The sequence below is a fragment of the Acanthisitta chloris genome, unplaced genomic scaffold (assembly GCF_000695815.1).
Source record: "Acanthisitta chloris isolate BGI_N310 unplaced genomic scaffold, ASM69581v1 scaffold6986, whole genome shotgun sequence".
Classification (NCBI taxonomy): domain Eukaryota; kingdom Metazoa; phylum Chordata; class Aves; order Passeriformes; family Acanthisittidae; genus Acanthisitta; species Acanthisitta chloris.
Genome location: NW_008678641.1, coordinates 1 through 13,654, shown reverse-complemented (window position 1 = coordinate 13,654; position 13,654 = coordinate 1). Strand labels below are relative to the sequence as shown.

General features: G+C 51.2%; 1 protein-coding gene across 1 annotated transcript in view; it reads right to left on the bottom strand.

Annotated features, from left to right (window-relative positions):
• The window catches only part of USP48 (ubiquitin specific peptidase 48), a 29,409-nt gene extending 15,956 nt beyond the window's left edge, over positions 1 to 13,453 (bottom strand). Inside the window, exons 1-10 of the mRNA XM_009076965.1 lie at positions 13,316 to 13,453; positions 13,091 to 13,232; positions 11,839 to 11,966; positions 9,553 to 9,677; positions 8,890 to 8,998; positions 7,577 to 7,710; positions 7,313 to 7,395; positions 6,617 to 6,796; positions 4,067 to 4,192; positions 1,744 to 1,893 (exon numbers count right to left, since the gene is read on the bottom strand). Coding sequence (XP_009075213.1) covers positions 1,744 to 1,893; positions 4,067 to 4,192; positions 6,617 to 6,796; positions 7,313 to 7,395; positions 7,577 to 7,710; positions 8,890 to 8,998; positions 9,553 to 9,677; positions 11,839 to 11,966; positions 13,091 to 13,232; positions 13,316 to 13,453 — 1,315 coding nt within the window. The remainder of the gene's footprint in view (positions 1 to 1,743; positions 1,894 to 4,066; positions 4,193 to 6,616; positions 6,797 to 7,312; positions 7,396 to 7,576; positions 7,711 to 8,889; positions 8,999 to 9,552; positions 9,678 to 11,838; positions 11,967 to 13,090; positions 13,233 to 13,315) is intronic.
• Positions 13,454 to 13,654: the final 201 nt, after the last annotated feature.

Genomic DNA, 13,654 nt, shown 5'->3' with positions numbered 1-13,654 from the left:
TTCAGCAGCAGGTCAGTGCTGGTATGAGCAGGGAAAGAATTCTGGGTGACACCCCTGATCCTCACTACTGAGACACAATACTGATACACAACTCTTCCGTGGGATGATCAGGCAATTGAGAAGAACTGAAACCCGTTCTGTGCTGCCACAAGGAAAGCAGCTCTGAAACCAGGGGGAAACACACCCGTTAGTCACATTTAGCAACCGAACACAAATCCTTCATGTTCCCGAGGAAGGAGCAACAGAGAAGCGACAGGAAAATATAGAAGACAGGAAAACATTCTGTCTCCAGCATGTACTGGAGCTCTGTGAAGTCTCTTTTCCTCCTCAGCCTCAATCCATGGTGTTTTCATCTTATGCAACGCCCTCCGCAGCCGTGACCTCCAGAGAATTGCATCGCTGTCAGAACGGGTTTGCTAGTTTGGGATGAAAGCTGCCTCCCCCAGAAAGGACGTTTTTCTGGGGCAGGCTGCACAAAGCTGGCAGAAAACGTGTCTGCACAGCTGCAGAGAGAGAGCCCCGAGCTCCTGAGGGACAGGCCCCGGAGCAGCGCCGGAATGATGCTGCCTCCAGCTGTGCTGGAAGTGCCGTGCCCGGGATGTGCCCAGCAGCAGGTAGTGGGTGTCTCAGGGCAGAGTTCTAGGTCCTGTCATCTACAAATTGGGGCAGAAGACCTTTACCTGCACTTGTAAAATCCATTTTTTGAGATTTATTCCTCTGTCATGTTAGAAACGCCACAAGCAACCTCTTCTGGTCCTGCTGAGGAAAACCAGACTGGAGTTGTGCTGCTCCTTTTTACGGGTGACTCACGGCACATTCATACCTCCAGCACAACTCTGATTTCACAGTGACATCTGAACGCTGCTCAGCCTTGTGGGGACTTGGCAAGATGAGCTGTGACACCCTCCTGCTCCAGAGTTAAGCACCTGGATTCCCAGACCAGAGAGGCAGATGTTTACAGGAGCAGAGGAGCTTGCTGTTGGGTGACTCCAATCTCACTGCTGGCTCTGAGTGTCCGATATGAAAAGCTAAACATCAAATTGTCTAACAGGCCACAGAATTAAACCCACTTATAAGCCTTTAATTATAATTTTCCTGGTGATTTTAGAAGATGCACATAATAGAGAGAAATTCCCCACACTGGCTGGACAGAGCAGGTATCCCTATGCTTATTTTGAGGGAGATGGGAAAGAAAAACAAGGTGGAGAACAACAATCCTTGTGCTGAGGTGACAAGACTAGGAGCAGGAGGAAAGGATTAACCCCAGTCATTCTCCAAAACTGAGACAAGGAGCTCTGATGAAGGGATAGCTCCAATAACTTTCTGCTGGAGGTCAGGCATTCTCCTAGCCTGTTACCTGCTGCTGAATTTGGCTCACCAGCTCCCAGACCTGCCGTGAGCTGGCTGTGGAGAGCAGGCAGTTATTCTGCCTCGATGCCACTAATGAGCTGAGCTGCTCATCAGGCAGAAGAAAAGAGTCACAAAGCATGAGGCTGACTGATGGGGAAGGAGCAAGAGGGAATTAGCGACGCCAGAGGCCATGAGAATGAGCAAAAAAGGAGAAAAATAGGTTAAGGCAGGAAAAGAAGAGAGGGAAAACAAATCTAAGCATGCATGAAGCCTTCCTCTTCGAGAGGGCTGCGAATGCCTCCTGGCGAGGCCACAGGAATTGGGGGTTAGTCACAAAACATTACTAATCTTAACAACTCTACTACAGAAATACTCCCACAATGTCTTACAGACCAGCTTCGGCGGGTAACCTTTTGTAGAGCTCCTTCACCTCCTCGTGTTTGATCTTGCCTCTGGCCACGCTCTGTTTGCGCATCTCGGCCATTTCGTTGCACCACTCCTCAAACTTGCAGTTATCCCGCTCCACCAGCTCCTGCAGAAAGGCTGTTGGGAAAGAAGAAAGCCCAGGAATTGAAGGAAAAATGCCAGCTATGTTAATTAGGATGGGTTATCTGGGGATAGCAAACCTAAAAACTCGCTCACGCAGCCACGCCACGCGAGGCCTTTCCCCGAGCCAAGAGCATGGATGTTGCTCTCTCCAGTATTTATGGCTGGAGATGATTAAATACAACGATTTGCACCCAGGAGAATAATTTACTTGGGGTTGGTGGCTGTAGTAGGTGCAGCTGCGCTGTCCTGCCAAGGACCCATCATTCCCAGGGGAGAAACACGACCCTGTCACCCCACGGATACACATGAAGCCTGTCCTGACCTGTGATCCAGCATGCTGCAAATCCAAGGACAAAGAGCCCTCAGGAGATGGGAGATTAGCCGGGGCAGATCAACAGAAAGGTGAGGGAAATAGGACTTTTTGCTGTCACCGATGGAAAAAAAACAAACAAACCAAACCTCAGCAGGGGAAAAAAAGATAAACCACTTCCCTCGCAGGGCTGGTGTGAGAGAGGGGGAAAGCAATGCTTATCTGAGGCCTTTTCCTATTTAGAACTATTTTGAAAAGCTGAGAAGTTGATTCTTATGCACAATTCTCCACCTTGGGAGAATACACAGTGTTAAAAAACAACCAGGCTGACCTCCTTGAGGTCAGAGCCAACTTACGTCTCTCCACTGTCCCGGAAAAGCTGCTTTTTAACAGCATCAAAGCAAAATGCCTCAAATTTACAGTTGCATGAAACCTTCCCACAACCACAGAGCTGACTGCTGCCCTTCGCTCCCTGTTCCCTGGCAGCATTCCACGGGAAACAAAGGCAACCGCGGGGCTGTGCAGGAATGTGGAGCTGGGTGGGGAGGGCCCCGTGCAGTTATTGTTCTGGGCACAGGGGTAGGAGGAAAGCAGAGCAAGAAAGCTCAGGAAACAGGCTGAAAATGCAGATCCAGGCAGGAATCGGTGCTAATTCCTGAAGTTTTGTGGCTTGAAGGGTGGGGTTTAAGGGTTGGAAAAGGTTTGGGGGTGTTATTAGGAGGGAATACGCTGTGTGATTTACCCCTGGGCAGAGATCCAAAGGGACACACCACCTCCGCTGGCTCTGCTCTGCGGGAAAGGGAGAGAGGGGGAACACACCTCAGCACCAGGGGCCTAATTAATACTTTTAATCGAGCAGCAGGCAAATGTGAAGCATCATTAAAGGCACAGGCCAAACCCCCGGGGATGCTGCCACCCCCACAACTCCACGGCATGGCACGAAGGTTCTCGGCCCAACTCCCGAGCAGGGCTCGGAGCCTCTTATTTTCACATCATTTATTCCTGATGTGGCAAAGATGAAGCACTTGCAGAGGAAACCTGACATCTGTCAGGATTATTCACCTCCAGCACAGTGCGTGGACTGCTGTTGACATTTAACCACAGTGTTCTCCTGCGCCTTCAGAATCCGAGCAGGATCCTGCCAGCGAATCCCGGTGGGATGATCTCCACCTCCCTTCCTATCTTGACCAGCTGGTTAAGATAGAGAGGTCTGAGCAGGTGCAGGGATGGATCATCAGGTTAATGTTAATTAAGTGCTAGGAAAGCCCACATGTTTCACTGGTCATGGCACCGAGACACCACACAGCACCTTTGGGGGCTCATGGAGAACAGTCTAAAATCATGGAATCCCAGAACGGTTTGGGTTGGAACAGACCTTGAAGATCATCCAGTTCCACCCCCTGCCATGGCAGGGACACCTTCCCCTAGCCCACACTGCCCCAAGCCCTGTCCAGCCTGGCCTGGAACACTTCCAGGGATGGGGCAAGCTACAGTTTCTCTGGGCAACCTGTGCCAGTCCCTCAGCACCCTCACAGCCAGGAATTCCTTTTCAATATCCCATCTATCCCTGCCCTCTGGCAGTGGGAAGCCATTCCCCCTGGTCCTGTCCCTCCAGGCCCTTGTCTCAAGTCCCTCTCCAGCTTTACTGGAGCCCCTTTAGGCACTGGAAGGGGCTCTAAGGTCTCCCCAGAGCCTTCTCCTCTCCAGGCTGAACACCCCCAGCTCTCCCAGCCTGGCTGCAGAGAGGCTCCAGCCCTTGGAACATCTTTGCAGTCCCAAAATAGGGCCTTGAGCAAAATCCTGATTCTGGGCCCACCTGGAGCATCACAGCATGAGACGGATTCCAAGCTCACTCACCTGGCACTTCCACTGTAAGGGACTTCTCCCGGGCCTGCAGCCTGTACACCAGCATGTAGGCATTGCGGGAGCAGTGAGTGCCCTTCCCACACTTGGGTTTTCTGGTCTGGGACTTGGACGGCTCTGCTGCAGGACAGAAGGCAAAACACATCAGCAACACATCAGCTCCTTCCCTGATCCTCCATTAATGGGATAAGCTTGCCACCTAGCCAGCCTCCCTCTGCCAGGCCTCTGTGCCAAGCACTGGGCTTGGTGTGGCTCAAAATTGTATCCCAAAGAAAGCCCCAAATCCCTCCAGCCTTTCTGGGTAAATCAAAGGGACTAAATTTAGGAGCCTGTTCTGAACTTCTCTTCTCCAAGAACCTCTCCAAGCCAAAAGCAACTCTTGCAAAAACATCCTTTCTCCCTTTTGCCTCTTGTTGGTGTTCTGACTCCAAAGAAAAGAGTCAACTCCTCAGGGAAGAAAATTGTATTTAGAAGTGATTGTGGACATGAAAAAAACACACAGCAAAGGTTCTGGGGAGCCAGCAGCCATGGAAAAGGCTTTTTTGGAGCAGCTGGTGGGGGTGTAAAGTTGTGTTGCAAGAGCTGCTGTTTCCAGACAGATTCTCAGGCAAGGAAAACACTTATCTACAGCTGTAGCCTTCAAATCAACACTTAAAGGAGCAATGCTCCAAAATCCAAACTCTAAATGGACCACTGAAAGATTAAAAGGCCTGTCTGTCCTGAACACTGAAAAAAATTCATGTGTCTCTCCTCACACCATCCAGAGGACTTCCTAGACTCCATTTACTTGCATGTTCTCCAAATATTTTCTAAATTGTTCCCATCTGCAGGGCTAGGACTGTCCCTCGACAGACCTCTGCTCTATGTCACTGACCTTCTCCTGCTGCTACGTGTATTGGTAACAAAGACTTAGTTTTGACCAGAATAGGCAAGTAACATCAAAACATGATAAAAATATTAAGCCCCAAGCTCAGAGAGCCTCCAAAACACACTTTACTTCTATTCTACAAGCAGCCTGGGATTGAAATACAAGAAGTAAGAATACCTACTTGTGGTTAAGCATAAAAGTTTAACAAATCGAGGCCACAGAGGTTTATTTGCATCTTGTTTTGCTGAGCTGGGTGAGTGGCAGGGGAAAAACAAGGGCTGAGCAGCTCTTGTCGCCTTTCAGGGCTGAATCTCTTCTCACACCACTAGATGTCTGGCCAGTTCCACTCCTGGGCTGGGAGTGAGCAGAGCCAAACCTGAATATGACAGAGCTGCTGGGGCAGGCAGAGCTGGAAAAGCCCTCCAAGACTGAGTCCAACCATTCCCCCAGTACTGCCAAGGCCACCACTAATCCACATCCCTAAGCTCCACATCTACACCTTTCTTGAACACCTCCAGGGGTGGTGACTCCACTACTGACCTGGGCAGCTGTGCCAGTGCCTGAACACCCCTTCAGTGAAGAAATTTTCCCTAATATCCAATCTAACTGTCCCTTGGCACAACTTGAGGCCATTCCCTCTTGTCCTGTCCCTTGTTCCCTAGAAGCAGAGCCTGACCTGGCTGCACCTCCTGTCAGAGAGCTGTAGAGAGCGAGAAGGTCCCCCCTGAGCCTCCTTTTCTCCAGAGTGAGCCACCACAGCTCTCTCAGCTGCTCCTCAGAAGTTCTCCAGACCCTTCCCCAGCTACACTGCCCTCCTCTAGAGCAGCACTGTGCAGGTGAGGGCAAGGAAAATGGGAGAGGGAGGCTGCTGCCCCTTGCACCAAACCAAGAGAACACTTAAATCTGCAGGTGTCTTCCTCAAGGATGCTTTAAAGCAAGGCAACATTCCATAAATTCCAACCACAGCAAAGCAGGAGCATCCTGGTGGGTCAGCATTCCTGGGACTGCCTGCACCTGTGCTAAAGAACGTGGAATGGCTGTAAATCCCAGCACTCCAAATCCTAATTAAACACTTAACTGCTCTTACTCATTGACTAGAGAGTGAGAGACCCACAGGTCCAACCTCAGCCCAAGCTCTCCAAGGAATCTCCAAGAACTCCAGCCCAGGAACATGGTGATCTGGGCAGCACACACAGAGCCAGCAATGGCCAAACAGAAAAGTACCATGGAGAAGTAAAGAGCTCAAAGTAAAGAGGCAGTTTTCACTTCCAACTTGTTGTTTGCGTCAAGAATTCTTCTACAGCCTCCAAAGGAAAACACCTCAGTGGAAATCAAGCCACAATGTGTTAAGGAAACTGAAAGCATTCCCTTATCAGTTCCGTGCTGCTCGCCTGTCCCACCCTGATAGGGAAGTGCTGCTCAAGACAGAAATGTCTTATCTGCCATGTGGCAGCCAGAGAAATACTAGAGGAGCTGATCACGAGGTGTAAACACTCACGGGGCTGAAACCAAGCAAATCTGTCTGCAATTAACAGGGCTGCTGTTTCACATGTTGCTCCTGAGCCATGGAGCGTGGGGGAGAGATCAGCAGAGCAGCCGGAGGCTAAGCACGGGCAACTCGTGGGTTTGGTGAACAGAGTTATTTTAAAAGGGCACTCACAACTGAAAGGTTTTACCTAGATCTTCCTCAATCCCCAGCTGCAGTTTCTTCCCCTCCATCTTCTCGATGTCTTCATCATTGAACTTGTACCATTCCCCAGTCTGTGGGTCCTTCACGTGGGCGATGTAGTGCCCGGAGTAAGCACTCACTCCGCGGTGGATGAGCACAGCGCTCAGCTCGTACACGTACACTCCATCTGCAAGGGAAGCAGCACTCGTGCACCCCTCTACCTCCCATAGCACAAATCTTTTATCTCCTAAAACTCAATGTTTTCACCGGGCAACAAAGACTGGACTTGGACTTGCATCTCTCCAGGACATCATTAAGTGGGCTGTAGCTTCCACAACACACTTAGCAAGGAATGATTTGAAATGTGAGCTTCAAACTACTCTTGACATAATTTTCCATCAAAAAGTGGATTCAGAGGAATCCCAGAATGGTTTGGGTTGGAGGGGACCTTAAAGCTCATCTTGTTCCACCCCTTGACATGGACAGGGACACCTTCCACTAGACCAACTTGCTCCAAGCCCTGTCCAACCTGGCCTAGAACACTCCCAGGGATGAGGCAAGCCACAGTTTCTCTGGGCAACCTGTGTCAGTGCCTCAGCACCCTCAACAGGGCAGAATTTTTTCCTAAACAGGATCACAGAGATCTCCTCTCATCTGCCAAGGGGCAGCGAGTAAAGATAACAATCCCCCTCCCAAAACTCACTTTTCTGCTCCATGAAAGGCTCCATGTCCAGCAGCTCTGAGAACCCAATATAGGTGTTCAGCTTCTTCTTATGGCCAGTTTGTCTGTGTGGAGGCAAAGCTTTGGCTCAAGGCACAGCAATAACAGCTCACATCCCCAGATAACTCCTCTTGAACCCCTTGAGCACCCCCAGAGAAGCTGAGACTCCCCCTCATCCTCTCAAGTGAGAGCAGGGAGAGCAGAGCAGGACTTCCCAAAGAGCTGCCCCACACCCCAGGGTGTTACCTGTCGAACACGAAGCGCATGAGCTGCAGGTTGAGGGTGCAGGGCAGGCTGAGCAGCCTGATCTTCCTCGTGGCATTCTGCTTGCTCTGACAAGTCTCACAAAAGTAACGATTGTCCCCCTCTAATTTTTCTTCCTGAGGGTGGAAAGGCAGAGACAAAGGTCATGAGAACAGGTCAGCACTGAAAAGTCAACAGAACTACTCAACAGCTGGAGAACGAAAAGCACCAAAGTTAGTTCAACTGTTTAAGGCTTTATTCAGCTGCTCACAAATTAATCTCTCAGTCAGGAAGACACTGATAACTGCACTTTACAGCGTGGCCACAGCAGGCTGCCCTCACTCTAAGGCCAGTTTCAGAACGAATCCGCCCCGTTCCAGGTTCCCAGGTCTCCTACAAGACTGTCAGGTTTGTTCCTCGCTTGACTGAGTTGGGTTATACCAAAAGAAATAATTAAATCACCCTTTTATGAGTTCACATGAACCAAGTTAATGTAAAGCCACACTTTAGCCTGGAAACTACAACCCTCTGTGCCCAGCCACCCAAAATCACCCTGCAAGAGTCATTTCTACTCCTAAGTAGATCCAAAGGCAGGATTAGGCCAGAGGAGAACTCCAACCCCCCAAAAGGTCACTGGGTTGTTTTGTGTGAAGGAGGAGCAGACAGCGTTGAGTTCACCCATTCAGGAGTTTAATGTGTGCACCCAAACCAGTTTTTTCTCATAGCAGAGCTTCCACAAGCAGAGCAACTGGTTTGCTGAGTGCAGCAGCAGCCAGACAGCTCAGGGACAGCTTAGCTCTGTCCGAAATATTCTGAGTGCAATTCACACCTTAATGTGCTGGAGCTGAACTTCAGATCCAGGCAAATTTTCAAGCTGAATTACAAGCACTTGCAGCTGTTCCTGCAGCTATTCCCAGCACTCCCTAGTACTTCTGAGAGCACATTTTCGAGCAGGGAATGTCTCCTGTTGCTATGCAGATCAGCACTGACACAGAAAACACAAAAAGCAGCTGTTCTCCCGGTGCTATCCATGACAAAGCATGCAGGGACTCTCTCCCAACTTTCCTGGCAAAGTATTTTAAGGAAAAACGCAACTTTCAAGTGCTTTTTAAAGTCGTAACATGAGCAAGGAGTGGCTCCATGCCTCAATCCTCATTTTTTGTGTCCACAGAAAAGAAACATTTTCACTTGGATGCATCTCACTGAGCCAACTCAGTGGCTATGCTCCCATACCTACCTCAAAGGCTGGGAATTGGAGTAAGGAATTAAAACACCTTGCTAAAAATAGCAGAACTCCAAGCCCAGCGAGCTCATACCTTGAGGAATTCCGTTATACAGTCCGTCAACTGCTTGTGTCCTTGGATGTTTAACTCCAGCTCATAAAATTTAGACACCAGTTTGGATTCTCTGCCACACTGGTTGCAGCTAGGATTGAAAAGAAGACAAAACTACATGAGGACAGGTCATGGTTCAGTGCCTGAACTCCCCAGCCACTAGTAAAATACTCCTTGAACAAAACCAGAAGAAAAGGTGAAGTCAGGGTTAAGGAGGTTCAAACCTTCACACCACAAAGACTCCATGAGGAGCTGTAAACAGGATAAGAGCATATACTAGGACCTGTTACTACTTGCACACACCATTTCATACCATTTTTAAAGTGAAATCCACAGCTCTGAGAACACAGGAATGAAAACACAACACCCAGGAGGATGCAGTCTTCTGGCTGCAGGACTTGTCATGCCACTAACTCACTAGCAGGTTTAATTGTTGAATTTTCATGCAAGGATTAAAAGCAGCTGGAGAACTGACACAGCAGCACCAATCACACACAAACAGGAAACAAAGAGCTAAAAATCTGTCAGAAAGTGTTTCTGCAGAACTTACCTGCCTGCTCTAGTTGCAGGAGAGATTTGCCCTCCCAAACCCTCCTGAAAATGTAACTGTTTACCAGAAGGTTTGGCCCCAAGCTCAATACTTACACAGTGACATAGGCATACTCTCCACAGAACTGCTTCTGCACTATGTTTCTGACATCTGGGTTTTTTTGTTTGGATAAAGTGTCTTCCAGCAGTGACATGAACAGCTTGGAAAACTCCTGAGCATCCTGAAAGAGAACCCCAAGTTCATTAACAATCCACCACAGCATAATGCTCAGTCACAACCCTGCCACTAATTCCCTGCTAATTACCCCAGCCCTGCACACAGGCTGCACTGAGGCTCCGTGCACTGAATGGGAAATAAAGACCAGTCAGGAGAAGCAAAGGAATAAGAGAAATTTGGCTCTCAGGAGTGTGAGGCCCTCAGTGTGGGAGCACAGCCTGAGCTCCCCTGGCTGCTCCCCAGCCCCGCTGGGGGTCTGACTGCTGCCCCACTCCTCCCAGCGCTCTGGAAGGGATAAAACCACTCCTGTGGAGCTTTCCAGCCCCTGAATTCTCATTTTTCAAAGCTCAACATGCAATTCCAGCTGTCCCTGCTTATATCATAGGTGAGAGGAGAAATAACCCCCCCCAGAAATGAGAAGTTGCCCTGTGGCTGATCCCTGCAAGGCTTGGGAGCTTCCCCACGCCCAGCTCCAGGCCTTCCTCTCCCACCCTGGCTCTCCTCTTCCAAAAACAAACAGCTTTTGGCCTCTCCCAGCTGTACTTTCGTGTCCCTGGTCAGTGGTGGCTGCTTCCTTCCCAAGGAAACACGCTGCCGTGGTGTAACCCCATGCAGCTCCTCGTTCCCTGCCCCCCAGCAGGTGGATGCAGACAGTCAGCCAAGGCCTCTCCATACTCCTATCTCAGAGTGACACTGAGAAAGGCAGCAAACGCCTTGGCTCTGTGTAAGCACTGCTCAGCAATGACAAAAACATCTCCATGTTATCAATCTTCTGTTCAGCACAAATCCAAAACACAGCTCCACAGCAGCCACAGTGAAGAGTTTTACCTACCCTAGCCCTAACCAGCACACAGGGGCAATGCTCAGGCCCTTCCTCCAGCTCCAACCCTCCCACTACTTCTTCACAGGAATTTCTGAGCCCTTCCCCCAAGTTCTCTCACAGGACCTGCAGCACTCACCCCCCTTGGGCCCCAGCTGGCTCCTGGGGACCCCCCGAATTTCTCCTCACCCCACGAGGGCCCTTCAACTCCCCCCAACCACCTCTGGGGCGGAGCAGCCTGGGAAGCACCTGGAAAGGACCTCACGGCAGCTTCAGCTGCACCTGGCCCCGTGCTGGGGTCACCTGGGTGTTAACAACACTCCCTGTCCCCAACCCAACACTCCCTGTCCCCAACCCAACACTCCCTGACCCCAACCCATCGCTCCATGGGCTCCTCCTGATCTCCCTGTGCCCAACCCATCGCTCCCTGCCCTCATTCCATCACTCCCTGTCCTCATCCCATCACTCCCTGCCCCTATGTGATCCCTCCATGGGCTCCTCCTGATCTTCCTGTTCTCATCCCATCACTCTCTGCTGCATTCCATCACTCCCTGTGCCCATCCCATCATTCTCTGCCCCATCCCATTACTCCCTGCCCTCATCCTATCCCTCCACAGGCTCCTTCTGATCTCCCTGTCCTTATCTCATTGCTCTGTGCCCCTATCCTACCCCTCCATGGGCTCCTTCTGATCTCCCTGTTCTCATTGCATCGCTCCCTGTCCCCATCTCATTGCTCTGTGCCCCCATCCTACCCCTTCATGGGCTCCTCTTGATCTCCCTGTTCTCATCTCATCCCACTCTGCCCCATTCCATCACTCCCTCTCCCCATGTCATCGCTCCATGGGCTCCTCTTGATCACACTGTCCCCATCCCATCGCTCCCCACCCCGTCCCATCGCTGCCCGCTCCATCCCATCGCTCCCTGCCCCCATTCCATCCCTTCATGTGCTCCTCCTGATCTCCCTGTGGTCATCTCATCCTTCTCTGCCCCATTCCATCATTCCCTGTCCTCATCCCATCCCTCCATAGCTCCTCCTGATCACCCTGTTCTCATCCCATTGCTCCCTGCCCCATTCCATCATTCCCTGTCCTCATCCCATTGCTCCCTGCCCCATCCTATCCCTCCATTGGCTCTTCCTGATCTCCCTGTTCTCATCTCATCGCTCCCTGACCACACTTCATCGCTCCCTGGGCTCTCTGTTCCTCCTGCACCCTGGGAAGGGCCTGGAGGCCCACTTCTCCCTTCATGTGCACACCCAGCAGCATAACCCAGCTGGGAGCTGTCAAATCAAGGCCCAGGGGCAATTCCAGGCTTCTGGAACTGGCAAGAAGCTTCTCCTACCCACCTGCTGCTGCCCTGTGTCCAGGCCCAGCGCCTTGACGAAGGCTGAGGGATCAATGTAGCGTCGTTTGCTGTTCTGCAGCAGAGCAAACAGGTACTGCAGGTGCTCACAGATGCTCTGGGGCTCATAGTCTGAGAAAAAACACAAGAAAGGAACAGGAATTCAGGGCAAGAGGAGATTGCTGCTTCTGGCTTTGTCAGAGGAAGTTTATGGCTAGAAGTGATGGTCTCAGGAGCTGGTTTGATGTGTAAGGAGAACTGAAGGGGTTTGAGTTGGTGATGAGGACAAATCCCAGCACAAACCAAATGCAGAATAATTTAGGTTAGAAAAGACCCTTAGGATCATCAAGTCCAACTGTAAATGTTTGCTCTCTACAACTCCCTGACAGGAGGTGCAGCCAGGTGTGGTCAGGCTCTGTTCCCAGCGAACAATGGACAGAACATGAGGAAACAGCCACAAGTTGTGCCAGGGGAGGTTAGATTGGATATTAGGGAAAATTCCTTCATGGGCAGGGCTATCAGGCTGCCCAGGGCAGTGGTGGAGTCACCATTCCTGGAGGTGTTCAAAAAACATGAAATGTGGCACCTAGGGACATGGTCAGTGGTGAACGTGGCAGTGCTGGTTAGTGGTTGGATTTGATAATCTTGGAGGTCTTTTCCAACCTCAATGATTCCATGATCCCAGCCTGCAGTGCCCAGCAGGAGCTGTGAGGGAAGGGTTTGAGCAGTGTGTGCTGATCACCAGCAGCAGCAGCTTCTGCTTTAACCCAAATGGTGAAACATCATCTCACACCACAAAATGGGAGCAGAACTGAGGTGTCTGCGCTGACCCCAAGCACTCCCCACACACAGTTCCACCACCTGAGGCCGTGGCAGCCACCCTGGGGGCAACTGGGAGCTTTAATCCTACCTGGGACATGAACTTTTGCCCTCCCACGGGATAAGTGCAGCTCTGTGATAGCACCTGATCCATGTGTTTCCACCCCCAGCAGCATCACTAAGCTCCGAACCACTTTGGGAAACAGCCAGGCAAGAAATCACCCCAAATCAGACTTTTTAACTAGCTCAGATCACTCCGATTTCAGAAACTCCTTGGATTAAGGTTGGTTTCTTCCCCAACTCCAAGCGATGGGCTCAAACCCAACAGTGTGGAAACATTACGAGTGGCTGCAGCTTCCCCCATGGGTTCTCCTGATAAACTCATCCCAAAGCCAAAGTTGTAGGAGCACACCCCTTCCCCAGGAGAGCATCCCCACCTCTGTCCTTGGGGACTCCTTCCCCGCAGGTGCTGGGGCACAGGTACAGCGCCTGCCGCAGCTCTAGGTTCAGGAACCACATCTGCAGGAAGGTGTTGACGTAGCAGGTGGCCCCGAGGTTCGTCAGCCCCACGAACGCATTCTGCAGGGACAGAGAAGGGAACAGGGGTCACCTCCCCTCGTCCCCGGGCCATCGGGGGCGGGTTATTGTGGGGCTAGGTGTACCTTCTTGCGGCGCTCACAGTTGGGGTCGTCGATGTTGTGGAAGCTGTTCTCATCGATCTCGCCCAGCCACACGTGTTCGCCGATGCCCACCAGGCAGTTGGGGTTCCCTCGGCAGTTCCTCCTGGGGAGCCACACCATGGTGTCACCACAGTGTCCCCTGGGAGGGGATGAGGACAAGGGGGACCCCATAATACTAAACAGAGTGAATGGGGTGGAATGCAGGTCACCCCCCCACAAAAAAATGGTGGTTATGGATCAACAAGGAGGTGGAGAATGGGGGGGGACACGACGATGACATCCATCCATACAGGACTGGGGGTGTCCACTGTATCTGGGGAG